The 27980-nt window shown below is 35.5% G+C and overlaps 4 protein-coding genes across 9 annotated transcripts; 2 read left to right on the top strand and 2 right to left on the bottom strand.

Annotated features, from left to right (window-relative positions):
* Positions 1-247: 247 nt before the first annotated feature.
* Positions 248-3877, top strand: LOC126697882 (protein NETWORKED 4A-like). 2 transcript variants are annotated; one of them, XM_050395023.1, is made up of 3 exons: positions 248-465; positions 1534-1639; positions 1906-3877. In XM_050395023.1, the coding sequence occupies exons 2-3, from the start codon at positions 1546-1548 to the stop codon at positions 3705-3707; spliced, it is 1896 nt and encodes a 631-aa protein (XP_050250980.1). In that variant the 5' UTR covers positions 248-465; positions 1534-1545; the 3' UTR covers positions 3708-3877. The 2 variants fall into 2 exon arrangements, with proteins under 2 accessions (XP_050250980.1, XP_050250981.1); XM_050395024.1 differs by having other exon boundaries at positions 1530-1639.
* An 8466-nt stretch (positions 3878-12343) lies between these two features.
* LOC126697881 (protein ENHANCED DISEASE RESISTANCE 4) lies at positions 12344-17349 on the top strand. 2 transcript variants are annotated; one of them, XM_050395021.1, is made up of 3 exons: positions 12344-12836; positions 13879-14143; positions 14570-17349. In XM_050395021.1, exons 2-3 carry the CDS (start codon positions 14020-14022, stop codon positions 16981-16983), a joined length of 2538 nt encoding a protein of 845 aa, XP_050250978.1. In that variant the 5' UTR covers positions 12344-12836; positions 13879-14019; the 3' UTR covers positions 16984-17349. The 2 variants fall into 2 exon arrangements, with proteins under 2 accessions (XP_050250978.1, XP_050250979.1); XM_050395022.1 differs by lacking the exon at positions 12344-12836 and adding an exon at positions 12937-13015.
* A 1544-nt stretch (positions 17350-18893) lies between these two features.
* LOC126697878 (uncharacterized aarF domain-containing protein kinase At5g05200, chloroplastic) lies at positions 18894-24867 on the bottom strand. 2 transcript variants are annotated; one of them, XM_050395015.1, is made up of 10 exons: positions 24477-24866; positions 24129-24271; positions 23407-23520; positions 22919-23107; positions 22683-22838; positions 22042-22307; positions 21843-21940; positions 20774-20952; positions 20198-20314; positions 18894-19290 (listed from the first exon to the last, which is right to left on the bottom strand). In XM_050395015.1, the coding sequence occupies exons 1-10, from the start codon at positions 24691-24693 to the stop codon at positions 19111-19113; spliced, it is 1659 nt and encodes a 552-aa protein (XP_050250972.1). In that variant the 5' UTR covers positions 24694-24866; the 3' UTR covers positions 18894-19110. The 2 variants fall into 2 exon arrangements, with proteins under 2 accessions (XP_050250972.1, XP_050250973.1); XM_050395016.1 differs by lacking the exon at positions 22683-22838 and having other exon boundaries at positions 24477-24867.
* Positions 24868-25193: 326 nt separating this feature from the next.
* Positions 25194-27786, bottom strand: LOC126697880 (uncharacterized). Of its 3 annotated transcripts, none has more exons than XM_050395019.1 (5): positions 27584-27786; positions 27182-27391; positions 26681-26756; positions 25835-25961; positions 25194-25493 (listed from the first exon to the last, which is right to left on the bottom strand). In XM_050395019.1, exons 2-5 carry the CDS (start codon positions 27305-27307, stop codon positions 25295-25297), a joined length of 528 nt encoding a protein of 175 aa, XP_050250976.1. In that variant the 5' UTR covers positions 27308-27391; positions 27584-27786; the 3' UTR covers positions 25194-25294. The 3 variants fall into 3 exon arrangements, with proteins under 3 accessions (XP_050250976.1, XP_050250975.1, XP_050250977.1); XM_050395018.1 differs by having other exon boundaries at positions 27591-27785; XM_050395020.1 differs by lacking the exon at positions 27584-27786 and adding an exon at positions 26935-27008 and having other exon boundaries at positions 27182-27332.
* Positions 27787-27980: the final 194 nt, after the last annotated feature.

Here is a 27980-nt window from a genome sequence, read left to right as displayed (position 1 = left end):
AATGATCTATTATCTCTAGATAAATTAAATGATGATAACAAAGACAAATAATTCAGGCTATAATTGTACTTATTATATATTGATTAAATTTAAAAGCATATTGACAGACAATAGAAAAAAGGTCGAAAATGAAAATTAGAAAGGAGGGTAGTTTGGGGTTTTGAGAGAAAAGGGGGGCAAATTGGGGGGAACAGGAAGAGTCTCTTTCTTTTTTATGCCTGTCTGTCAATGTCTAATGTCTAATGTCTATTACTTATTAAGCCATTTTCTGATTGTCAACACTCTATCTAACTCCCAAACTCAATTCCGAAAAGCGAAAACCAACCCCCTTTGATCAATTAGGCCTTCTCTTCTCCTCAAAATTATTATTAAGACTACAGATCTCCTTTAATTTTTGGGGTCTGGATTTCAGGTCTTTCCGATTTTCCTCTGCCTCGCTCAGATCCATATCCAAAAAGAAAAAAGGTCAGTCACTACACTCACTTTTCGTCATCTCATCCATATACGCCCTGCTACTGTGCTTTTGCTGCCTATGAAAATTTTAATAATACCCAACCCAGCTATGCTCTATCAATTATCATAACAAGTAGCTGAAATTATAATTGTTTAGATGCTATTGATGTAAAATTTAAGGACATGACATGCTTTGTTCATCTTCTAGATCAAAGTAATTAATGCGCTAGTGATAGAAACTGAGTTGAGGGAACATAAATAGATAGAGAAAGACATACTTGATGACATGTTGTGGCTTTGAAAGGAAAAATAATAATAATAATACCCTGTCTACTTTGTTGAGGATCCATAGCCGACCCTAAAATTAGGCTTGATTGTTGTTTTTTCTTTAACCAATTTGGTGTTTGTTGTGGCATGGGATTCCTATCAACAAATGAATGTGATGACTTAATTTATTATTCTTATCAACATTACTTTCCTGGAGGGACTAAAAAAATCATAAGGAAGTCAATTTTGAGCACAACTCAACATTTTATGTTAGATTAAGGTTAAGGCAGGATGAATGAAGTGAAGAAATGGAATAGGATAAATATGCAACTCTTTAGTTTTGTTTTGTTTTGTTTTGTTTTGTACAATGCACGACGGACAAGATTTTCTGAATGCGCTACTTGTTATTTCCAATTGTGAGCACAGATTTTTGTAGTTTTCTATTGATTTCAGAATAAAAGTTATTTTTCCTTAAAACAATTTCATTTCCAGTTAGATTGCTTTTGTAATGGTATGACCATGTCCATGTCCATGTCTGTCGCAGTTGATCACTGGTTTGTCTCCTGGCCTTTTTTCTGAATCCAAATTCCTACTTTCTTCCTTCTGCTTAAATGTTATATATTGTCACCATCCTTCATTAGCTAAAAATTCTTGTTGATGCTGTATGAAAAACCACCACTTCTCAGTGTTTTTTCCCCAAAATTTCTCATGCTTGTTTTTTGTTATTAGCATCATCATCATCATCATCATTATTGTCATTATTACTACCACTGAAGGTCTTCACACTGACTAGTTTGTAATTGTTTAAGTCAGTTGGAGTTTTATATGGAGCCAACAGAATCAAAGAAGTCAAATTTATGTTGGTGGGACAGTCATATTAGTCCTGAGAATTCTAAGTGGCTGGCAGAAAATCTTGAGGGTAAGCAACTTTTTTCACAACTTGTCTTGTTTATAGTTCTCTATTCTGTTAACCACTTTTCTAAACTACATATAGAGAATGCTGGTATAATTTACTAAACCATTAACAAGGTCCTGTCCTCCAATCAAAGGCTTCTGTTATGTTCAGCCTAACATTTTTCCGTTGGCATAGAGCAATGTGGTTTTGTTTAACTTCAATTTCAGATTTCATACTTCAATAGTTGAGTAACAAAATGCTCCATGACCAGTGCATTTTATTGATTACAGTGATGGGCCAGAATGTTAAGGAAATGCTGAACCTGATCCAAGCGGATGGTGATCATTTGGTGGAGAATGCTGAATTGAATGGTCAGAAGAGGCAATTGGTTGCTGATGTTGGGGAATTCCACCGCATGTATCAATCACTGGCTGAGCGCTATGATCATGTGACAGAAGCATTACGAAAGAGTTTACCGTCAGAACTCCAAATGCAGGGCTTTGGCAGTTCTGAATTTGGATCTGGACAAGGTTCTCCACTACTCACTCCTGATCAGAAGTCAGGTTTTCACAGTTCTGGTCATCAAGCTATCAATTCAGACGTATCCCTTAGCTCTGGTGCTGGAAGCTCTGTTCTTTCTTTGAAGGAGGGCATTGAATCATCTCCATCATCTTTTTCATCGGATTCTGAGACAGAACCTTTTAACTTAACTCTCAACAACTACTCGAGCCCACCAATGGATTTTGATGGCAAGGTGCTGCATCATAAGATTTCTGAGATGGAAACTGAAGTGTCTAGCATGAAAGAGAAGTTCTGGACAGCTAGAAAAGACAATATGGATAATATGTTGAAGGTAGGAGAGAAATGTAGTTATGAGGAAATGCTTGGCAGAATTTCCCGAAGTGAGGAAGAGCTAAGGGTTTCCAACCTACAACTTCAGCTTTCAGAAAAAGAGATTGCCAGGTTGAAGAGTCAGCTTGAGAAGGGTAAATCTGCTATTGTACTTGTAGAGAGTATGCAGGCGCAGCTTGAGTGTGTGCAGGAAGATATCAAGATGAGAGAGGCCGACCTTAAATTGGAGAGGGGACGAGTGTTGGAGCTGCAAAATCAAATAGCTGAATTGGAAACTTGTATTTCAGACTCTAGTAACCAGATTAGGAGGTTGGTAGAAGAGTCAGAAGTAACTAGAGAAAGGCTTAAGGGATCAGATGAAGAGATTGTGAAGTTGAGGCTTGAACTTGTGAATAGAACATCTGAAGGTACTTATGAATTGCAGGGTGAGCTTGAGGTAGCTCGGGAAGAGATAGCCATGTTGCAGGCCCAGCTTGATTCAGGTAAAAGGAAGGCTTTGGAGCTTCATGAGAGTATTGAAAGGTACAAAACTAGTGTATCTAGCCGTGACATTGAGGTAAGGGAATTGAAGCTTGCATTGAGTGATGCCCAGGAACAATTCTCTAGGGAGAAGGCACATTTGCAGTGTGATATTTCAAGTTTGTCAGAGAAGCAGACCTTGTTTGATTCTACTCTCAAAGAATGGGAATTGAGAAGTGGATCATTAGAAAATGAAATAAGGCAATGCGAGGCTGAGAAAGTGGAATTGAAAGGTTTGCATGTTGCCCATGAGATGGCTTTGCAAAGTGAGATCAATCAGTTGAAGGATGAACTCATTGAAAGGAGGGAAAATGTGGAAATTTTGAATAAAGATTTTGACGGACTCAAACTGAAATTTGATATGCTAATGGCAGAGAAAGATGGGCTCAATGCAAAGCTTCACACACTAGTAGCAGAAGTGAACTCTCGTGACAGCCAGATCCAGCAAATGGAGGGGCATCTTGGCCAGTTACGTCAGGAGCATGTGGAGCTGATTGCTGAAGGTAAAAGTGCACAGAATCTAGTGGATGAACTGAGATTGAAAGTGGAGGAGCTGGAGAAAGAAGTAGATAGCCAGAGAGTTCTCATCTCAGATGGGGCTGAGGAGAAAAGAGAGGTGATAAGGCAGCTTTGTTTCTCACTGGAGCATTATAGAAGTTGGTATCAAGAACTTCGTAAAGCATTTATTGTGCACAAGCAACATGCAGTTCTGGCTTCTTAACTGGACTTGGTTGCAGTAATGGTCTAGTAAGTTCCTAAGGCTTATATTCCTTTTTCCTTTATTTTCTGTAGCCTGAATGTGCTGATGAATCTTTATATATTTTTGGGAGATATTGAACATTATAGTTTGGTATTGTCTCATGATCAATTTAGATTGGACATTGATGTGCACCTAGGTTGATGCCTGTGTTATGTTCTATTTTGGTCATGCTAAAAATGGGCATTGTTCTAAGTGAATGCACAGATTCATTTGTTTTAAAGCTAAAACTGGGGGGCATTCTCAGCTAAAATGCATTTTAGTATCTATTTCATTATCAATCTCCAAAACTTTGCTAACAAATAGGTTGTTTCTTGGCTTTGAATCTAGCAATTTGATTATGGTATTTAATAATCGAATACAAATCAATGGATGTTGATATGCAACTTTAGTATGCAATCATTATACCTACAATATGAGTTTTGACTCGTACATATTTTTGAAAATATATACACGTAAATTCGATCAAATTGATGACATATAAATGTGTGCTTTGTTCTAATTGGAACATGATACACTTATATACCTAAATGGAAAATGTTAATGTTACCACAAATTTTAACACAAAAAAGCTTACAAACTAATGTGACAAGAATATAATTATATCACTTAAACAACATAATAATAAATGAATGTTTGAATTATTTTTTTGTGATTGGTAGCACCTTAGTTTGTAAGGTTTATGTTTGTAACATCCCAGAATTACTCTAACCAAATGGTCATTATTTTAGGAGTGATGTTGGATACCTCATCCTCATGCTGAACCACCCAGCAATTCATAAGTTTTTAGATTGTAAATCCTACCAATCATGTTTATTTTACATTAGTTTGTTAGTAATTTGTAGTAAAATTATAATAGTTTTAACATTTTCCTTATTTTAGTATACAATCACCTCTCTCTCTCCACTGGATTAATGACGTCAAAATTTGTATAATAATCTGGAGAGGCGAAAGAGGCTCGAAAGCCATCTGCTACCGTGCAAAACGGAGCTGGGGATCTTTCCAGTCAAAGAAGAAACAGAAGCTCGTTGGTTTTCATTGTGAAAAAATGGCTAATACGCCAAAAAGGAAAAGAAATTAGCACCATCTTAATGTCAACCAAAATCGCATCAATACTAGGCGTGTGTGGTTGAGGTGTTGAAGAAGTTAAGAGGATCAATAGCGCCTAGGGCGTCACTACTTCTGTCTTTTCATCCGTCCAAGTGAGTAGAGGTCAACCTCTATATATACATTTTTGTCTGAACTTTGAAGGTCAACCTTTATTTGAAACTCTAGAAAACAAACTATTCCTGAATACCATATATATATATGTCTGAACTTTGAAGGTCAACCTTTATTTGAAACTCTAGAAAACAAACTATTTCTGAATACCAAGACCTGAAATTCTAACCTCTTAAAAACTTCTTGTATTTTAAATGACCCGATGGTCCTTGTAGTTGTAGCAAGCAGCATTCTGTTTGGTCCAAAAAGAAGATTCCCAGTAACCCGGTTGTTTGCCCCTTCAAATGGATTCTTAAAACATTGCTAGTTTAATACTAGCACTCAACTGGAGAATTTTATAGATATGCAACAATTGGTGAAAAGGCACTCAAGAGGAGGAAAAAGAAAAAGGAATTTATTCATATAATCAACCATAATTTTACCATTAGCTGTTCACCAAAATTCATGGCACCTTTGAGTGTAAGTTATTCATTGCAGACATAATTGCTTTGTGGTTTGACTTTCATAGTTTCACTTTATAAGGTTTTGGTAAGAGGGAAGAAATTTCTCGTGGTCTATGACGAGTTGTCAAATATTTGTGTTCCTACCTCTCGTTTGATTTTGTCATGTTCTCGACTATTCTATTGTCAACTCCAGACCGGTCAGGTTTTATAAATAAAATAAAAATCAATGATCTCCCCAAACCCTGACCTATTCTAGCTTGCATATTATAGATGTAATAGTATATACGAAGGAGAAAGTGTAATGAATTGGCAGATTAATTCGTGTCATGTGGTCATCTGCGGTTGATTCAACTAGTTTATTGATGGTTTTGGTTTTAAACTTAAAGAAAAGTTTTATTTACCAAATTGTCGTGAATTGTAGAAATGCCAACGTTGCGCTTGTCAGATTTGAAAAGGCAATTCGCTTTATTATGAACTGATGAATGATATAATTTTGCTATTGGACTTATTTGGTCAGCCGTAAAACAATGATACTCGTTTGAAATCTTACCTCATTTTTTCTTCTTATTTTTGGGTAATAAAATCTTATCTCGTTTCATTTGTTAGTCTGCCTGTCCCTTCCAAATTTGATGCGCTTTTTGTACTTCTCAATAACAAAATAATAATAAAATTTGGACACCAAGTATTTAGTAGTTATCTAGTTTCATTTGATTCTAAATATAAAAAAAAAAAAAAAAAAAAATTCATTTAATAGTTCATTTTAGATCTATTAGAAATTTTTTAAGTATTCTCAAAGTATAGTGAAATAATGTTTTTTTTTATTATTATTATTTATTTTTATAATCATAGTGAATTCTATTATAAGTTTTAATGAGTGGATCTTATCATAAATATAAGAGAATGAAACTTTATTTATTGTACTCATAGTATCTAAGAATTACAAAACTACTATTTTCACAATTGGGTACATTCTTTTTGTGGACTTAGCTATAGTGGCTAATAAAACTAATTAAATACATTCCAATGTAAATGTTCGTAGTAAGAGGTGGGGAAATTTTTAAGTACTCTTGGTCGGAGAATGGAGATTGAAGAACGTTCCTATTGGGATAGGTTACATAGAAATAGACAAAAATAGAAAATGACATTTAAGAATATATTAAGATGACATTTGCCAAAAGTATCAAGTATATCTTTATTCCAAAATAAATATATAAGATTTTAGAAATTCTACCGTAGAATTATTTTAATAATTATAGAGATCCTTGCATTTTATATTTTGATATGATAGAATTTAAACTATCAGTTTAATCAATGAATGACTAACTATAGAATTGTTTTAAAATTTTAGAAGATGTCTAACTTGCATCGGTTCTTCTATAGACACACATTTGTTCATATACTTTAACATAATTTGTATATTTATTACTTATGTATAATCCACTACTAGTACTTAGTGAAAAGTAATCTAATCATTGTTTGCCAACCACAACTGACTCTAGTTACCTAGTCAACTGTCAACCCATGAATTTCCCCTTCTTTCTCATCCATTCAATTTTGATTCAATAATTGGATTTTGAAATGGAAAGGAACATCTTTTCATTGATATGTTTGTAGGGTGTGTAAGAGCACTAGCATTGGGGGTGCAAATACCCCCCAGTTGTTATTTTACAACCTAAGCCACCCAAAATCCACTCCATCCGGGTTTGTAAACTAAAAATAATTTGCAACTTATGAATATATATTATTTTAATATGTGGTTGTGTGTGAAGAAAAAAAGTGAGTGGGAAAAAAGAGATAATAATATTTTATTATTATTTTATTAGGCAGTTCATATTTTTTTATTAAGTTGTATGTAAAAATAAAAACTAGGATGCGAAATGAGTTGTAAAATAAGTTGGTAAAATAGATAAAGTAGTATTTTAAGATGCAAAATAGACTTTTTCTTTGCATCCTCGGTTGCTAATATTCTAACATTACTACAATGCACATACATGATACATATATTAATGGAGGTTAATTTACATCACACTTTCCTCGTTATAAACTTATAAAGATTAAAGGGCTTAGTTTCGTTAGGTAAAATTGTGGGCCAGCAGAAGATACACATCTCATATTAAAATGAAAATGAAAACGAAAACAATCAAACCAAAGAAAGAGAAAAAAGGATAAAATATTTTAAGTTGACAAAATGGGTAAATTGCAATCCAGAGGGACAGAAGGCTACATCATGGTAACGGTCGTGCCAGGAAAGGTTTGCTGTTGTATTGTGAGCGATATAAATCGTGAGAGCGACTTGCCAAGATGCCAACACAACACATAAACATTCATAGTGATAGTATCCTGGAGAGCATCATGATCTATATATATATATAGATCTTAATAAATCTTGGGGTCAAAATCAAGCTAATTAATCTAAACCTGACTTTTCCTCCCTTAACCCTTTTTGTAATGGTGATTTGGTAGTTAATATAACCTTAAGGCAATTAGGTATTTGTATGGATGTGATTGGGATTAAAGGAACTCAAAGGAGTTAACACTACAAAAAAAAAAATTTCTATAGCCGCGTTTTTAAAACGTGGCTATAGCTCAAAAAAACGTGGCTATAGGACAGTTTTGCCTATAGCTGCATTTTTTTAGGCTGCGTTTTCAAACATAGCCTAAACTCCATGACTATAGGCCTAAGGGGTCTATGGCCGCATTTCGCCTATAATCTAGTAGTTCCCAATGTTTTATGAGATCCATGATGTTTGTGACCACTATTGAATAATTTATTTATGTAACTACTTGGTGTGTGTTTGGCAAAAATTAAAAAGTCATCTTATTTTACTATTCAGTTTATTTTTGCTACTATTCATGAGGTCCATTACACTTTTTGGTACTATTCATGGGTCCTACTGTACTATTTCAGCTAACTTTTACCTTTATCTATAGTATTTTCAAAAAAAAGTTTTCAGTTTCAGCAAAATAAGCGGATCCCAAACAGACCCTTAGTATTTATGGAATGGGGGAGACTACACACCCCCTCGAAAAATAGTCAAATGCTTTAGAGTTCTAGACACCTACTTTAGCAAAGGAAAAAAAAAAAAAAGGAAAAAAATTAGTTGGCTTGGAAATTGGCATATGTTGGTAATATTTGGTTTGTGGTGGTCCTGGTTGAGATTAAAGGCTTAGGTGAATTCAGGTTAGGGAATTATCAATGGCCTCGAGATTGTTAGATGACAAGCCAATTTGGAAGCAAGTGAGATGAATTGGGCAAGAGTAGCAACAATAATTTTAGGTTACAATTGATATGTGTGTGTGATTTTTCTCTTCAAATAAATTTGAACAAATTTGTAGTTGCTTTTGATTTTAGATTTTGATTTGTGTTTGTGGGTGTGAATTTCCATTTCAAAGAGGTTTTTTATTTATTTATTTTTTAAAATTAATGAAGGATGGATTGAATAATTTCAGTGGAAACTAGTGGTCAAGTGGTGATTTTTTTTTTTTTTTTGAGAGAGAGAGCTTAAAAAAAAAAAAAAGGAAATTTAATAAAACCGCTTTGTGCTTTTCTTGTGAAATACATAATTCAATTTAAGTTTTGATAGTAACTGTGGGGCCCGACGACAGATGGGCCAGATCCACCTATTCACAGGAATACTTAAGGCCCAGGCCGAAGAGGATAGTAGTCCCAGCCCAATAAACGCAAAGCACCAATGGGCCATAGAAACCGCCGAGGAAGGTACAGCCCTCGGCTAGCCCAGAGCTACACTAAGGAAAGGGGTAAAAGCGGCATAGGGATAATCTTGTAAGAAATCTAAAAATATCTAGGAAAGGCTGCCCAAACTACCTGCCCTAGACGGAGCTTTGCCTCTCACAGAGTCGTGTCTCTTTAGCCTACTCAACCACTCCCAACAACTCAGGTCTTAAACTGATGGGACAAGTGTCAGGCTAGGAAAGTTCGACCCTACACGTGGACGAAGGAAATTGAATGCATGCTAATATAAAAGGAAAGTTTGCAACCTAAAGTGGGGGATCCTTCCGGAAAGAAAAGGACCAAAAAAGGGGGAACACCTCTAGATGATGCATGAACAACTTAACAAAACCACAGCCGAGTAAACATGACTTAGCCTTTCGATCCCACTCTCTACAAATGATATTGTATGGGCCCATTTACGTGCGAACCCAAGCCAATTGCGGTTCCGCGCAAATCGTGTGCTTACAGTAACAATTAATCCCCATGTTCTATTATTTTATGTGTAAAAAAAAGTCATCACATCAGTAACTTGCTATTTATTTTAATAGATATTTAACAATTTAAATGTAAGACAATATCATGAAGGAGTTAAGTATCATATTAAAAAAAAATTAGGAGCTTAGAGTTTTAGGGGAAAATGATAGGGAATTTTTGAGTTCTTTTACATATTAATTTAAAAAGTTTTTTTTTTTTTTTTTTGGTGTTAAAATGGTTTCCATGAACTTAATAACTGATACTGATGAAAATATAATAGCAAGCTCAGCATTATTACAAATTCCAAATTAGAACATAGTTTAGTTTGACTTTTGCGGATGATTTGTTTATCTTTGCACAAGCAAATGATGAGAACATGGCAAAAATTAAATATTATTTGGATGTTTTCTCATGTTGGGTCAGGTCAGAAGATTAATTCCACAAGTCAGTCATTATTTTCAACCAAAATACTCCCCATAGTCTAAAAACAAGGTTGGCCAACTCAGTTGGAATTAATGCTTCAAATAAGAAGGAAAAATACCTGGGTATTCCTATTGTCTCGAGTAAGGATAAGAAAGTAGCGTGTGAAGAAATCATTGAGAAAGTTAAACAACATCTTCAAGGTTGGAAGAAGAAAACCTTGTCACAAGTTGGTAGAGCTACTCTCATTTCTTTTGTGGCATCATCCCTCCCTTCTTATCAAGCTTCTTCTCTCATTCTCCCAAACCAAGTTTGTTCAAAACTTGATGCTTTGTATCTCAATTTCTGGTGGGGAAATAAGGAAGAAAACAAACGGGAGTGCTTTCTTAAAAGCTAGGATTCCATTTGTAGTCCTAAATTAGAGGGAGGGTTGGGCATTAAAAAAAATGGCAGATATGAATAAAGCCTTGGTGGCCAAATTGATTTTGGAAGTGGTTAGTAATGAAGACAAAATATGGGTGGCTGTGTTCAAAAAGAAGTATGTTCGAAATAGAAATTTCATGAAAATTTCTATGCCTAAAAATGCTTCTTGGGCATCTCAGAGTATATTTTCCTATAGAGAAGTAATAAAAAAAGGCATGTGCCATAGAATTGGCAATGGCTTTAATACATGCATTTGGGAAGATCTATGGATTCCCAATGAACTTGGTTTTATTCCCCAAGCTAGAAGTGGAGCAATTGACAATGTTCATCTAATTGTTGATCTAATTGATCAAGACACCAGGCAATGGGATAGAGCGAAACTATCCATTTTGTTTGAGCCAGCTACGGTGAATAGAATTCTTAATATCCACTTGCCTCATCAGCTTTTAAGTGACCAAGTCTTTTGGTGTTTGACCTCTTCCGTGGAGTTCTCTGTGAAATAAGCCTACAAAGCTATTAGAAGCTCAAATACTCAAACTCACCCTCTATTGCAGGCCAAGGATTGGAAGCAGCTATGGAAAATAAAAGCAAATGCTAGACTAAAAAACCTTTTGTGGAAGATAAGTTGGAATATTTTACCAACTTGTACTGTCCTTAATAATAGGTTTCCTCTTCCTTCACTAAACTGCTATTTGTGTAATAATGCTCCAGAATCTTTAGAGCATTTGTTTCTTCAATGTGACTGGGTTGCACAAATCTGTTGATGACCCCATGGCCTATTAACTTGAGTAATTTGTCAAATATATCTATTCTAGATTGGGTTAAGATTATTCTCGACCCAAAAACAAATTTGGGGTTGGATGATGAATTTGCTCAAGAATTTCAATTATATTCCTTACTTATCTGTGATCAATTATGGTTTTTCAGGAACAAAGCTAGGGTGGAGGGATCTAAAAGCAATCCAATTGAGCTTGCTAGACTAATAAGGCGTGTTTTTGAGAGCATAAACAAACTTAGAGTAAATTACCAAGGAGACCACCAAAAATTAATACTTGGCAGCCCTTTCCAAATAGCTGGATAAAATTAAATTTTGATGTAGCAATAAGGGAAGAGAAAATTTATGTTGTAGTAGTGGGCAAAGATGATTTAGGAAAGCTTCTGTTGGCATGGACAGAACAACTGGATCCAAGGAACTCTTTGATAGGGGAAGTCAAAGCAGCTTGGTGTGCTATTAAATGTGTTGTTATGGAAGGTTATAGAAATATAATATTGGAAGGTGATGCTATAAATGTTATTGATCCTTTGAAGAATGTAGATTCCGTCCCTCACTGGAGTATCAAATCCATATCTGATGATATTTTGTACTTATCTAAATCTTTTGTAAATGTTTTTTTTTCTCTTTTGTAAATAGAGAGAGCAATGTCCCTGCGCATCTTCTTGCCCAATAGGCTGCTTTTGTACCTTGCTCTTGGCTAGTCCCTCTCTCCATTCAGCCTTTATTTGTGATGAAACCTTTAGATAGAGATGGTTACAGGCCCAAACATTTTTGTATTCCTCCTATTTTTGTGTTGAGTAATAAAGTATTTATTCAGCAAAAAGGAAAAAAAAGGTTTAATTTGACTTTGACCCAATAAATAATGGTATTTAAAATTTGTTTTTTTTATAGGAATGGTATTTAAAAATTTATTATGACATTAAATAAAAATTGATTTTATTTTATTTTAAAAAATGTACTTTAAAAAAAAAAATTATTATTTGGGTTGGGGTTTGAAAAGAGTGACGGAAGAAGAGTGACATGTGTACACGTCACGTCAAGAAGGGATTGGGGGGAAGACTGAATGAATGAATGAAAACGAAGAGAGAGAGAGAGAGAGAGAGAGCTTTAAATGGGATCGGCGCGATTTCACCAACTCCTTCCTCTTTCTCTCTCTCCGCGTTTCTCTCTTTCTTTCTTTTTTGTGTAAATACTAAACAGAGAAAATTCAGCAAAAAAAAAAATGAAGACTAAACAGAGAAAGAGAGAAACACTACCTCTAATCTATATTCCCTTCCCTTAAATCTTCCAAAAAAAAAAAAAAAAAGTCTTCAGACAGCTCTTCTCTTTTCTTTTCTTCTTCCTTTAAAAAAAAAAAAAAAAAAAATAATTTAAAGTCTTGAAGACTCAGGGGTTTGACTGTAAAAGCATTTTCCAAACCACGAAATAGTAAGAAGAAGAAGAAGAAGAAGACGACTACTCGTTAATGTGAAAGAAGAAGGAAAAATACAAATTTAGAAATTCAAAATTCAAAATTAAAGAAAAGAAAAGCGGGGGGTCGTGAACTTTGCGGCAAAGAAAAAGAAATTCTCTCCATTCTCATCTCTGCCTCTGTTTCCACACAGGTTCGTTTCTGTTTTCTTTCGACACACAATCTCTCTCTCTCTCTCTATATACCTAAACATCTTTCATTGTTAAAACTTAATATCAACATATATATATATATATATATATCCATTTTTTGTTTTGCTTGTGGCAACTCCCAACTCTCTGCAGATCTTATATTTTGTCAAAAAAGAAGGAGGTGTGTATGTCTTTTTATGTTTAACAACCTTAATTGTCTCTTCTCTTTGTATTTACTCTTTCCAGACACAGTTCAAATAATATGACATCCTTATTAATTTACTACTACTAATATTCTTGATCCACCTTTTCCTAATATCACTCTCATTTCTTTAACTTTTTAAGAATCTAGATCCAAATTCAAAACTATATTTGTTCATTTTCTCTCCTCTTATCCTTAATTATGTTACTAATATTTACATGCTCTCTTCTTTTATTACTTCCTGCCCCTTCTCCTTAATTTATACTTTGTTCATTCTTTTTGTTTAATTTCATTTCATCCACAACCTGTTTTTTTTTTGCAATAACTGTCATAGACATTGGGTATGCTGTTTCCTCATATACTGGCATTTAGGAAGTTTGAAATTTTATGCAATTTTTTCTTCAATCAAACAAAAGACATTGGGTATGCTGATTCCTAAATCAATTTGCATTGAACTGATTATTTCCACCATCTTTTATTCTTTGAAGAATTTTCCTAACAATGCACCAGTTGTGTATGTGCTTCAACTTGCATTCAATCTTAAACTTTAGCTTCTCTGATTACTTAATTATCTTACTCTTTTAATTACACAACTCTTCAACCCCTATCCGCACAACAAAATTTAAATACTCTTTTGGATCATTGATGTGATGCTTAATTTGGGACAACCACTCCTTTAGACATAGCTTATTATGCTGTTATTAAGTCTTTTATTTATTTATATATTTTAAATTTTCTTTGCTTTTCCACCACCTCTCAATTCGCAATTACAAAATCTGTCTTTTATACTCCTAACTCATTTCCTATATATATATATATATATTTGTTCTATCTTATTGCAGACAGTGTGAGAGGCAACTATTTTTTTTTGTCAAAAAACATCGCTCATGGATGAATCTGGTCTTTGATATTTAATTTTTCTGTCAAAGTGGGGTGTTGGAAGTGCAATCTTAGGTTCATCAAGACTTCATAATTGGGGGAAGATGACGAGCGGAGTGACTACTACTAAAGTTCGATTAGTTCAATGCCCCAAATGTCGGCAGGTTCTGCCAGAGTTGGCAGACTTTCCTTTATATCAGTGTGGCGGATGTGGCACAATTCTCCAAGGTAATAATCTAAGAAATATAAGAACAATTTTGATAAACTCTTAGAATGTGGATTGGTTTTATAATTGTCATGATTCATGAAACAGATGTATGGATTAGAAATCAGAAATTTAGTTTTATTACATTGGGAAATTTCTAGAACTGGTGGCCGTAAGTTGTAACCCTCCACTATCTCAATGCCTTGCAAAATTTTTTATTTATTTTCTCAAATGAAAATAAGTTAACAGACATTTTTAATATAAAAGATAAAAATAGTGGACCACTGGACCCTTTACCACTAGTGCTGACTTTTGATGACAATTATTACTTCTCCATAAGTTTGAAGTCACGTCTTACATTTTATATGGATTTTAAAAATTGTTACTTAGATATCTTGATGCGTTTAGAGTTGTGTATTAATTTCTTCCAATCCTCTTCCCGCATGCAGCAAAAAATCGAAAAAGTGATCCAAAAAGCATAGATTCTGGCTTACATGAAACTGATGCTACTCAGACAAATGCATTGGATCTTGTTGTTGAAGATAAAGAATCCAACAGCTCTAACAAAGAAATTCTTACTTCCATGGGAGAATGTTCCTTGGACCAGAACAATGAGAGGGATCAAAAACAATCGGCGGATTGCATTAGCGAGCAGCTTGGAGGTATAAATTTATCAAATGAAGATCAAAATGATGAAAGGAATCAAAGCCAGTCTGAGGAATGTTATGGCGAGCAACTTGGGGGTGTAAACTTATCCCATAACTACCAAAGCAGTGACATTGATAAAATTGAATCATGTGACTGCAATGTTGAACAGCTTGGGGTTTCCAATGAAGTTTGTTTGTCAACTGAGCTTGCTTCTCAGGGGAATGAAGAGCCATCGCCAATAGCACAAGCAAATTCAGAAGTAGAGGCAAATGACGAGGGCTTGCTGTCGGTGGGAGCAAAGTCAGAGATAGATATTAAAGAGGGTGATTCTAATTTCAGAAGCTTGAACACTGATAATTTAGTGGCTAAAAATGGAAGTATTTCAATTGCTACTCATCATACGCCAGCAAGGGAAAGCATTTCATCAGATACATTTGAATCTGCAGATTTTGTCAACCCCAGCTCTGAGCTCAGTGGTGGACATAGAGATTTGTCTAAATCCCCAACAACCAGAAGTTATGCATATGAGGGCAGTGTCTCTTCTTATGATGGGATGGATGACCACCTTCCTGAACGATATATACATTCATCTGGAAGTGCTTATAAGGTTTCAGACTTTGTTCCTTCTGAAGAAAGGTACAAAAAGGACAAATTCCAGGTGAATGGCATGATGAATTGTAGTTCTTATATTGAACATGAAGGGGAAATTCATTCATTGGCTAAGAAGCATTTAGCCAATAAAAGCAAGTGGGATCAAGATGAATTACTGGAACCCACAATTCATGGCCGCCCAGTCAGAAATTGGAGGAGACGTGAGAGAGATAGCCATCCATCGAGGGTGCCTTTCTATCAAAGGGGTTCCCTATCTGGCTATGAGAGTGGTGGCCCTTCAAATGAAGTGCATAATCACTTTGCCCGCAATACAAGCTTTCATTCATCTGGCAAGTCTGAGTACCTTGAAGAGGACAAGATGAAATTGTTGAGAATGGTTTCTGAATTGCAGGATGAACTTAGCAAAAGATGCTATCCAAGTGGAATGGCTAATGAAAGGGTTTCCACTTGGAAGGAAAACCATATTCCATCGTACTATGATCATGAGGCAGCTGAGGAAGTATGTCACGACTTAAGTTATCCTAGGTTTCCCAGAAGGTGCATGCAGGGAAGCAGCCAGCTCCAGCAGTCCAATTCCTCCCACATACCTTTCTCAGGAGAGACAACAAGGAGCAGGCACCAAGCTCATCACTCTTGTCAGCATTGCTATCCCCAAGACTGGCAATGCTCAGCACAGTTGCCGCTGCCCATCCTTCACCGTAATAAAGGGTCATGTTGGGTCCATCCTAGTCATAACTTGTACAATTCTTACAGCTCTTGTCCTTCTAGTCCCCAATGGTATGTGGACAAGTTTTCCAAGTTCAGTCGTGAAACAAAATCTGTGGAACAGAGGCATAAAGACCATGAGGTGAAGAAGTATTTGAGAGAGAAACAGCATTTGGTTAAGCGACATTTCCGACCCATAGCAGGTGGAGCCCCTATCATAACTTGCTATAGTTGCTTGAGCCCGCTGCAGCTACCTGCAGATTTTGTTCTCTTCAGAAGGAGATTTCATCGGCTAAGGTGCGGTGCTTGTTCGGAGCTGCTCAAGTTTTCACTGCAAAATAGCACTCATATAGTACCATATTCATTGAATGCTGTAGACCCTCCACCAAGTGAGGTTGATGACTGCAGTGATTCTATTAATAGGAGGTTGGTCTCAGCGTCTCATTCTCATGCCAATGCTTGCCTACAGGCAGATCCTGTGTCATGTTCTGATGATTATGGACTCTCTTACTGCAAAAGTGGCTCCACTGAAGCAGATCCTGTTTCCATCACATCCTTTCATGCTCTCCAAGGCAACATAAATGAAAGAAATCCGTCGTATGAATATGATCCTTTCAAGCCTATGGGAGAGAGAAAGAAGTTTGTCTTGAATCAGTCCCAAAAGAAACAAAAGAATTTTGGGCATGAATCATCTAGGCCTTCCTCTAATCTGTCCAAAGCAGAAAATTTATCTTCAGAAATTGAGGAGCTTCCAGCAACATCAAGCTCCCCACTTCATCAGCTCATGGGTTATTCTTCACCGAGCCAGGTCATAAATGGGTCTGTGCCATCTCGCACAAGAGGAAGCTCATACTCTACAAAGAGCAAGGCATGCGGTCAAGGAAATGAGAGATCTTGATCAGAACACAACATTATGGATATGGCAGTTGTTGATTGTCCTGGCGAATTTACTAAAACTGCAAACTAGATACTTGTTCCTCGGAGGTTGGTGCCTGGTGGAATAGGATTGATCTCATTGCTTTGGAGTATATAGCAGAAGTAGAAACCAAAGTTTTTATTGTGTGTAGATATTCACCTAGATTTCTATTTGATTTGTTTATTTGTGTATAATATAGTCGATCATGTATAAGGGATTTTCAAACTTGTTAGATCTATTCAGTGTTTGCTTTTCAATTAACATAGAGAGATACTTGACATTGAAATGGGTCATAAATAATGTATTATGAATGAATTCTAAAATGTCATCTGCCTTTTCTTTTATTCATTTTTTGCCTTTTAGTAGGATTGCATGTAGTCTCATAAATGTCACTATTTCACTTTGCTTTTTGATACCCGACATAATTTTGACTCTCCGAGTGCAGGTTTTAATGATGTTAGTGCACTAACCTTAATCAAGAGGCGGTACACAGAGCTTGGAGAGGATGGTCCGCTTCTTAATACCCCGTCTATGCCTTTTAAATTTAGTATTTTTTTGTTAAGTGAAAGCTAAAAAATAGTAGATAAGACTTGTAGATGTAAGTACCTACCCATTTTAAAAGAAATGATGTGATTATTTCTAATAAAAGTATTCTAAATTTTGTAATATTTTTTTTTTCCAAGAAAACGTAATGCATTTGACATTTAATTATTATATATGGTGAGATATTATGTAAATAATGTAATGTGTGATTGAAATTTGTTTTAAGTGTTCCTTAGAAAGGGTTCATCATTTATACATCTTTAATAACCTAAAGAGGAAGTGGATATAAATAAATCAATCACTTATATTAGAAAAAATAAAATAAAAGACTTTAATAACAAAAGAAAAATGTAATTATATTAAGAACCTACCAACATTAAGTTAAGTTGAAAAGTGACATAATTGTCAATGAATCAGCTACTCTTTCTACATGAACCTCTCCTCCCAAAGCATCACCAAAGTAAACCAAATGGACCAATGTAAACTAAAATGGACAAAAACATTAGAGCCTAGTGACAATGACATGTGGCCATTTTTAAACATTGGAGTATTAGACGCAAGCCAAACCGATAGAAATGCTCCTATTTTCTTTCTTCATTTTTATATTCATAATTTTTGCTTAGGGCTGCTTCTATATCCAAATAATAGAGGAAGCCATACTCCAAAATGGTTGGTTTTGTTCGATCCAGCACAGATCCATATCTGTGCACTTGACCAAGCGTTTGAATATAATTTTTAAGTACTACATCCCAAAATCTATGACAGTCCATAGGACATGCCAACGGAGAATAAGAACAAGACTAACACGTATAAAGTATAAACCTTCATTCTAGGAGAATTATAAGACTAGCACCTATAAAGTATAAACCTTCATTCTATCTAAATATTCGACAACCTATGTCCCATGATAACACATTCCTGGAACTCTAAACGAGCTCCAAAACTTAAAAGGTCAGGCTTATTGGTCACTCATATAGAGCTACTGGCAGACCAACATACCAGCCATCATATTGGGAGAGAGTGATACACTTATCATTCTGGCAATGTAACTAAAGCAGTATGTTTCTGTTGCACATAGAGTGTTGTTATGATTGTCAAAGGGGGTCATACTAAAAGACACAATTGGTGATCTAATATGGAACGAAATTCCAAAGGCCAGAGCAAGCTACAGCTATGGAGCCCCCATGGAGCACTAGCCAGAAAATCTGGAACAATGCAATAACATGAGACTAGTTGATCTACCTATCAAAAAAAAAAAAAAAATGAGACTAGTTGATTAAACTAAAGCCAAGGATACAATGAAAGTTTGCACAATCATCAGATCCAGCATGCACCAGCAACACCAAGGGTAGCCTACTGCTCATACAGCAGAATTATCAAAAGTTCCATTGCTACTAAATCATGTATAGCACTTTGAATTAAATGAGTACATATCTTTCTTGCTTTGTCTATATTTTCCTCTTGGATGTTTAATTCTAACTATGGAGTGCTTATTGTCATATATATAAAAGAGAAACAAAAATAAAGCCTTTCACCTAGGAGAAAGTATATCTATATAAACAAGATTCATTTGAAACTGTCCCCGTATTTGCTTCTTCGGTTTGAAACAATGGAGATCCTCTGGTCCTGAAGCATATTCATGTTCGGAGCCAACAACCGGGTGTACCGATCAAAATATAGAAGCTGCTTCATGAGAAGTGCAAATTCACGAGGAAATCTCAATCCGTAAGATTCACTAACCCGAACCTGTGGAGCAGTAGAAAACATTTGAAACAGTTCAAAGGTAGTCATTACCCTTCAGCAGACTCAATAATATATTCACCTACCATTTCAAGAAATTCCACAGTGTTTTCAGTCTTATATTATACTCCTTTTTAAGGTACAACATAATTTATTCTCAAAACACAAGGATATAATATCTCTTGTGGGGACATGAACCCTGGTCACTTCATTAGGATAGGGAGAGAAAGGAAGTGCCAGTCAACCATAAACTATTGGCAGTCATGCATTATACTTTGCATCTATAACTAAACACATCTAGGGTTTTTATTTTTACTTTTTATCTACAACTCAAGACTTTGGATTATTATTGAAATTCCCACATGCAAGTTTAAATTAATTCCACAAAATTTTCCCTTTTTTCCCAAAAGAGAAACCCTTTCAAACTTTCTCCAACTTATCGTGATATTTCAAATTGATACTAGAACTCCAAGCAAATCGTATTCAAAGTTGAATTTTAATCTACAACTCTATAGTCTAGGACAGAACTAGAGCATGATGCAGAGATGCACAACTACAGATAGCTGATGAACTGGTGGACATTGTAATATATATATATATATATATATGTCAATATGTGTGTGTATGTCCCTTTGTGCTATATTCTCATATTTTAAGGCCAAGGCTGCCTATATATATATGTACATAATAGTATGCTGCCACTACTTCATTGAAATGGTCTGGCAGAATGCTATATTTAAATTTGTTGTGTTTCTCCTGCCCGGTAAGTGAGCCAAAATTTGTCATATCAATAGAGCTCAGAAAATACTCATGCAGGGGCTGGTGTTGGACCAACTAAAACCAATACAGTTGTTGCATAACAAGTCTAAATAGCAGACATTCGTATTGAACAATTTATCATAGAACTGCTTACCACATCAAGAAAGAGTGCATTCATTTGCCTCTCATCAACAACTAGATTAGCAGAGATAGCGGTTGCATCTGTAGTTGTCCCCCTGGCTGTTGCTACAACTATTTCTGTATCCAAATCCTGCATTAATAATCCAAAGGAAAAAAATATTCAGGACACAGCCAAGCAGGATATATACCCGGCCAAGGAACCTCCTCTAGTTCATACCTTCATTCATAAGCAAAGTTCATAAGCAAAGTAAAGGAAACTTTAGGGTGCTAACTTCCTCTAAACAATTTACCAAAATTCAGTCCCTCAACAAGCAAGAAAAAAGACACCTACAAAAAGGATAATTTACGGTTCTCTATTTCTGGAAGAGAGAGAGAGAACCATGTCCAAGTGCCTTTGGTCTAGCATTGGCCCTTTCCACAAGAGTATAATACAAACATTGTGTAAGCAGGTGTTGAGAGAAAAAACCAAGAGATGATTCATGTTCAGATTTAACATGTACTAACTGCCAACTATTATGTGAACATAATAGTTTTGGAGCAAACTCTCAATAGACATCAACTGCACACGTGGATAATTTACTGTTCTTGCCTGTATTGATGAAAATATCTTTTCCAAGTCTCTTGCAAAAGCCTTAGTATCGATATCCTTGTCTGTAGCACCCATTTCAATCAAGGAAGATGCCATCGAATCATATTCTTCAGCTGCAATTGATGCCAAAAATATTTCCATGGCAGCCCATGTCTTGGGAGATATACGCCCAACAATTCCTGTAATTTTTAATATATTCTGTGTTACATGCAAGAGTACTTTCATGTACAATTACTGAATGGTAATGACAACAGAATTAGTTCATAAGCATATGAATAATCAGTTCAGTTAAGTATATGAAAATGACAGCCCACTGTTGTTTATAAGAAGTATAAGAAAACTCAGGAAGAGAAAGTGAGGGCAAGACTAGATCTTTCTCAAACTAAAGCCTAGTAACAAATATAAAATGTTTAAAGATCATAGTTTAGGGCATCGCTGATGTGACGATACTCCAAGTATCTGGAATCTGCTGGCTCCAAGGTAGGGTTACCACTAATTTTCCCCTTTCTGTGGGCTAGGCAGGCAGGGATTCATTTAAATCTCACAGTATATGATAAAATGCATGGCCATTTTTATCCATATTACAAACATTGCAGTTCCTTTATGCTCCATCAGTAATATCTAATTGATTTTTTTTTTTTTTCCTTCCTACCAAAATAGTAAAGTTTAATATGTAACTTCCATATTACTTTTACTAAAAAAAAAAAAATCCATATTACTTTAGCTGTTGATACATGGAAAGCCTACACCAGTTTACAAGAAAAATTATGAACCAATCAACAGCAGTATTTCATAGTGATATCAAATTCACTTCATAAAATGTGCCAACATATCATCAGAGGAGATATTGCAGGCCTGGCAGTAGGAATTTTAGATAAGATGACCCCAATTAGTTGAAGAGGATCCATAGAGCCAACTAGAATAAACTGGGGTTAAGGTTTACTTGATTTGAGTAATGTAAACACCAAACTAAAGCATTTTTAGTAGTTAGTGATGATAATTATTTTGGAAAAGATAAAAGCTAAAAGTAAACCATGAATATAACTCATCACAAAGGATGGCTGCATACCAAAATCAAGAAACCCAATACGACCATCACGTAACAACCACAAATTGCCTGCATGAACATCTGCATGGAAGGATTCACAGCTGAGCAAGCTACCAAACCTGCATTAATGTTTCATTGAGAGACTTATGTTTCAAAACTTGAACTAAAATAAACATTAACCGTGCAAGCACATGCATTGAAAATTAGGCTTTGGTCCTACCACACGTTAAGAGCAGTTATAAGACTAGCCTCTGGACTAGAAACAAGTGAACTTATGGAGTCTAGGTCAGTAAGAGGAACTCCATAAAGCCTCTGCATTGTCAGAAGTCGTCGGGTGCTGCAGTGCTGATACACTTTTGGAGCTGTAGCTTGCCTTGTGAGTCCCATGGCTTCCAGATATCTCCTAAAGGACTCAATATTTGCAGCCTCCTTATAAAAGTCAACTTCTTCAAGCATTGACACTCGTATGTCTTTGACAACACCAACCTACTGAAAGGAAGTTTATATTACATGGAAGCTTCAAGCTATCATTATTATAGGAAAAAATTGAAAAAAAATAATACAGTATGCAACTATATTTATCAATAATTAGAAATATGTCATAGATTCTTCACAATAAGGACAGGGAAGTAAAAACACCACAACACAACAATGCAAAATTTCATCATTTCATTAGATTATTTCACATACCACCAAATTGTGTGTACCTAAAATTGAATTTACATCCTCAAATTTGACTGCAACAATGTGAAATGAACAAATATGCTACTCGAAGATGATTGTTAAGGGTATGAAATATCATGGAAGGGTGTTTATAAGTTTCATCCAAAATAAGCACTGAGGTTGGCTGGACATAAGTACCAATGATGCACGGCTGAGTTCAGGGTTCAAAAACTCCAATATGCGAGCAACGATGTATACAAAATTCAGATCTGCCACCAATACGTCCTCTATTCCCGGTTTCAAGACCTTTATAACTACATCATCTTGGGAGCCTCTAAGCCTTGCACCATGAACCTGGACATAATATAACATAAATCTTACCCATAAAAGTCTACAGTATACGATGTTGAAGGAAGAGAGAGAGAGAGATTAACCTGGGCTATTGAGGCCGAAGCAAGTGGAGTTGGGTCAACATATTCATAGACACTATCTATGGGTCTCCCCAATTCCTCACGCAAAATTTTTTGAATGTCTTCAAAAGGAACTGCAGGAGTTCTATCAAAACAGCTTTGAAATTCTTGGACATATTCTGGAGGGAACAATGTTGGTGCAGATGCTATGAACTTCCCAAGTGGAAGCCAAGTTATTCATTAGTTACAATGTATTCATAGAGCAGATCAATCTAAAAGAAAGAAAGAGAATTAAAAAATAAATTTATATAAGAATGTGCTTATTAAGTGGCCATTCAAGTTGAGCAGCATTTTTGTGGTCATAACTAAAATATGCACTTTAGTTAAAAAAAAAAGAAAAAGAAAAAAGAAACCGTACACTTTACTTTCATATAACTCAATGACCCCCTCTCTTGGGCGGGAGGGGGGGGGGGGGGGGGGGGAGGTCCTTACAAGCAACAATCAGGACTTACCTGACCTAATTTGATGTAGGTCGCCCCCATGCGTTCAAATAATCTCCTTAAATAAACTGGTGAAAGTAGTCCAAGCTGCATTTGAGTTGGTAATCCAACAGATGAATTTGTTGACTAGAAAAGAAGAAAAGGTGTTAATATTTTCTTTCAACATTGTCAGATTTGTTACAGGAAAAGATGATTATATCAAATCAAATTAAATTAATATTGAGTGTATCCACTACCTGAGCATAATTTATTAATAGGATTAAAAAAAATTATAGATCAACAAGAAAACCTACAGATAGGGATAGGGGGGCCTTACTCAATCGAAATCCTTCAAAATATTTTATTTGGAAAGATCCAAAAGGAAGTTATAGGATAAAATCTAGTCAATAGTAGTGACTCTAATTCCTATCATGTTAATGACCAAAATGAAATCCATTAATTAAGAATGAAAATCATATATAATAAATATCCTTGTATAATTATTATTTTGGAGGAAGGGGTAAGTACAAGTACAACATGTTCTTCTAAACTGGTTGAAATTGAAGAATTTATTAAATGGAGTAAGTCATTGATCCCTCTACCTCTAGGGACTATCCAACATATTTAAGAAAATAGCAATGGAGATGGGAGTGGGAGGAAGAAGGAAAAGAAAATCCCAAAGACTTATAATTACAATTTTATAGAATGAAGAAGCAGGATGAGCATGAGAGTTAAAAATGCAAGAGCGAGTTTACTTTGGAAACATCAGCTAGCCACTCGCTACCAACACCGAGAAAAGCTTGGACACCTTGGGCAAGCCTAAGGGCACCACGTGGACCAGTAGTGATGGATGTTTGGACAATATCCTCCACCAGTTTGGGAAGCCCCTCAATGCTATCTGAAACCCCAACACCAACAATAATTAATGAATTCAAAACTTAATTCATGATGATGGGATTATTATTAAAAATAATAATAATAAAAAAGAAGATAAATTTTAGCAAAAGATAATAAAAAGAAGAAGACTTTTGAAGAGAAAGTGAGCAAATTGAATCGAAGGATTGTCTTAAGAATTAAAAAGAAAAAGAAGGAAAAGAGGAGACCTTGGAGGCGAGAAGGAGAAGAGAAACGATCCTGGGTCTGACCCTGGCCCTGCTGGGCTTGAGAATAACGAGCAAATAAAGTGAAATTTGGGTTAGAGACACCTCCACAATTCAGTTGCTGCTTCCTTCTTCTTAAGAAATTATCTGAGGGTGATAACAACTGAGGACGATGATGATGATGAAACAACCGACCGCCTCTTATAGCTGAAACCGCCATCTCTCTAACCAATCACTCACTCACTCACAATTCACAATTAGCTGAAACTCCAGAACCAGGATGAAGGAAGGAAGGACACCAACAGAATATTCATTCAAACATATGACATCACTCGCAATTACCATAAAACGACAACGTCTGTGCGCTCTTCATGCAACGCTCGCGAATAATATAATAATAATAATATCTTTTTTATACTCTATTATTATATCTTAAAGAAAAAACCCCGTGAAAATAAAGGCTGCCACGTGGCACCACAGTTTGTTGCCAAGTGTGTTTGAAAAATCGCATCTTTGTTCCTTAAAAAGAGCATTCTGATTTTGATTTTGATAACGGAAACGGCCATAAAAGGAAAAGTGTTACTGTTAATGAAATTTGGATGCGTTGCCTTCGAACGGAAAAGATATCATCATCTTCTCAAACAAAAGAAACAATCCGCACTTTAAATTACGAAGTATGATTGATTTGTCAACATAGGGCTGATGGAGAAACTCATGAGGTTTCATAATTAAATGAGCGGCACTTCAAAGCATATATTAAAATAGATATTATGTCACATTGGACATGGGTACAATTGTTACAATTGAATCAATGAGCCTGATTATGAATCTGTATCTGAATTGGAATCTGATTCTACATCCGATTGTGCCTCAAAGGGTTTGATTCTGTTAGTATTGGCTTCAAGTGGGGGAAGTCCCTCATCATCACTAGATTCAAGCTCATTCTCTTCTTCTTGGGCGGTCTGCTTTTGCAAACTCCCATTAGAATCATCCAAATTTGTAGATTTGAAGACTTCTGGCCTGCATTGCGTGGTAGAAGCAACATATAAGCAAGAAAGAACAAAAGTGGACATTATAAACTGATACATCTAGTAGTAGTCGAATGATTCAGTTGTATCAAGTTTTCACTAGTGACCAGTTTGGCATCATTGGCATACCAATTATATATTTGCTTGGTTTAAGAAATAAGCCCTCCCCCTCTCTTTTGCCACTTTTTTAACTTCAATAAAATAGTCCCCATTTCAGTAAAAACTTTGTGCCAAATTCAGTTATGATACTAAAGGAAGCGAGAACACAAAGAAAACCATAAATGGTCAAAATTATTTTATTAATGCAGTAGTTAACATGTGAAGAAAACTCACCATTCAGGAGATTTCTGAAGTGAACGAACTTGTTCATAAAACAGAACTTGGGAAACAATGCATGCCACCTTGCTACCTGATTCAAGAGCCTTTTCCTTTCCACTTATGTCAACCACTACAAAACTACCTGCAAATTGGAACAGCTACTGTATATAATAATTTTCCTTTAGAGGATGTCAACAGAATAAAACACGCATAAAAATTATCTTACTAATGCGCCCCTAACCTCCAAGAACTTTTATACATTCAGTTGCTAAGGGCCATCTTAGTGGCAGAGCCAAATAAGATTTAACTCCAAAAGCTGATTCTAGAAATAAAATCATGATTCTCTTTTGAGAGTAAGCTCCTTATCAGATAATGAACGGTTAAAACAACAGCACATTTTTTAAAGTACAGAAAACTGCAAGGTGTTCAGGAAATTTTTTGAAAACTGTTTCTGAACTCAGCCAAACATGTATAATATATATTTTCAAATTTGGGAACATAAAACTTTTTTTCTTATTTCCTCTACCAAATGACCCTAGATTTTATAATAAAAAAAAAGTAACTTGGACCGACATGATTTATAAATGATTGGTCAATAAAAGGAAAAAAACTTAGAGATAACTATAGGGACTGATGCCATGATGGAATTTAAGGTCCATCCAAGAGTTAACTCACTTATAGAAAGACTCAAATCACGATGTTTATAGAAGTGAAAAACATATTTGAGACTAAAGTAATTGATCAGCCACATTACTAAATAAAAAAACCCTGGTTATCATGATATCAAGATGTAGAAATTAGATGGATTTCTAGTAGGGAACATGGCTTGACTCTTGAGATTCCATAAGAAGTGGAACAAACCTCGTTTTATCCACATGCTCTTTTGAAACTTAGCTGGAAACAATGCCAGTGATTTCTCGCCTTGCGCATCCATTACCTTAGAAGATAGATAGACTAAGCAGGATTAAAATTTGTAGGTAGAAAAGTATTATGTAAAAATAGAAGCAAACAAATTTCTAAAAGAAAAGAAGGGGAACAGAAAATCATTACAAGCAGAAAAAAAAAAAAAGCATTAAAAGTCTGATTTACAATTTCAGCTTGTTCTAGTGTTCTACCTCCTAGCTCAGCATTAGCATTTTAAAAAGCCAGCGTACTATCCAATCGGATGTTGCTTGAATGTACAATATCCCTGAGATATAGAAGGTGGTCAAATGGGTGCATATTTTTGTTTGGAATTGGAAGTAAACAAAGCTTGGTGTTGGTGTTGGTGGGCAGTTAATCAAATATTGAATAGAAACCCAATTCATCATTCATATTAGAGCCACAGAACAGGAAGCAAGCAAAGAGAAAAGAGAGTAGTACCTCGATGAGATTAGAGCCTCGAAGAGACACGACTTGCATAATGCTCTGCCCATCCTGGATACTCAACTTGTCTTCACTAGATTCTACTGCTCTCTTCTTCAGATTCTTCCTTCCTCCTTTCATCATCCTCTTCTATTAGTCTACACCTCCTCCAAATTTGCAAAAAATTCCTTGTGAGATTTCTAGGGTTTCTTCTTTCTTCACGGTTCACTGTTATTCCCAACGTAAAAAAAAAAAAAATTGAAACTTTATCAAACCACAACACAATGACAATGAAGTACTTACTTGTGCAAAGGAAAAAGCTAAAGAAAAAACGCAAACAAAAACAAACTCTCATTTAAGAATTCAAATGACACAAACCGAACCTAAGAAGAGAAGAAAAAATGAAAAGGAAGGACTCACGAATTACCAAAGTTGAGAGCTTTGCCAGTCTGTGCTCTGCTCTGCTCTGCTCAGCTGAGACAGAGTGTGTGTTTGTATTGGATGGATCGGGGTTTGTGTTTGTATACAGGGCAGAGAAAGTGGCTGCTGTATTTTCAGGGAAGAAGAGAGAGGCGGTGTTTGTTATTCAATCGCAATCGCAATCGCAAAGTATAGGTTTTTTTTTTTTTTTTGGTTTTAATAAAAGAGGCGGTCCTTAGCAAGGGTATAACAGTAATTTAAAGAAAGGGCCCATCCAGTGCTACGTGTGAGAATGACATAAATAACGGGCCAATCATAAAGTCCGGTTTTTGACGCCAAAGTACGTACACTAGCTGTCAGGTTAGCCGAGCCCTAAACGAAAGGAAAAATTAATCTT

Source organism: Quercus robur, chromosome 8, assembly GCF_932294415.1.
Source record: "Quercus robur chromosome 8, dhQueRobu3.1, whole genome shotgun sequence".
Lineage (NCBI taxonomy): Eukaryota > Viridiplantae > Streptophyta > Magnoliopsida > Fagales > Fagaceae > Quercus > Quercus robur.
This window is presented reverse-complemented; position numbering and strand designations above follow the sequence as displayed.

Excerpts from the sequence above, each read along its gene's own strand:
- LOC126697882 (XM_050395023.1), top strand. The coding sequence starts at position 1,546 with ATGGAGCCAACAGAATCAAAGAAGTCAAATTTATGTTGGTGGGACAGT. Across the intron at positions 1,640-1,905 it reads GCTGGCAGAAAATCTTGAGG|TGATGGGCCAGAATGTTAAG; the intron begins GTAAGCAACTTT and ends TATTGATTACAG.
- LOC126697881 (XM_050395021.1), top strand. The coding sequence starts at position 14,020 with ATGACGAGCGGAGTGACTACTACTAAAGTTCGATTAGTTCAATGCCCC. Across the intron at positions 14,144-14,569 it reads ATGTGGCACAATTCTCCAAG|CAAAAAATCGAAAAAGTGAT; the intron begins GTAATAATCTAA and ends TCCCGCATGCAG.
- LOC126697878 (XM_050395015.1), bottom strand. The coding sequence starts at position 24,693 with ATGGCGGTTTCAGCTATAAGAGGCGGTCGGTTGTTTCATCATCATCAT. Across the intron at positions 22,308-22,682 it reads AACTCAGCCGTGCATCATTG|GTTGGTGTTGTCAAAGACAT; the intron begins GTACTTATGTCC and ends TCCTTTCAGTAG. Across the intron at positions 20,953-21,842 it reads TATTGGGTTTCTTGATTTTG|GAATTGTTGGGCGTATATCT; the intron begins GTATGCAGCCAT and ends TAAAAATTACAG.
- LOC126697880 (XM_050395019.1), bottom strand. The coding sequence starts at position 27,307 with ATGATGAAAGGAGGAAGGAAGAATCTGAAGAAGAGAGCAGTAGAATCT. Across the intron at positions 25,962-26,680 it reads GAGCATGTGGATAAAACGAG|GTAGTTTTGTAGTGGTTGAC; the intron begins GTTTGTTCCACT and ends TCCAATTTGCAG. Across the intron at positions 25,494-25,834 it reads CTTCAGAAATCTCCTGAATG|GCCAGAAGTCTTCAAATCTA; the intron begins GTGAGTTTTCTT and ends CACGCAATGCAG.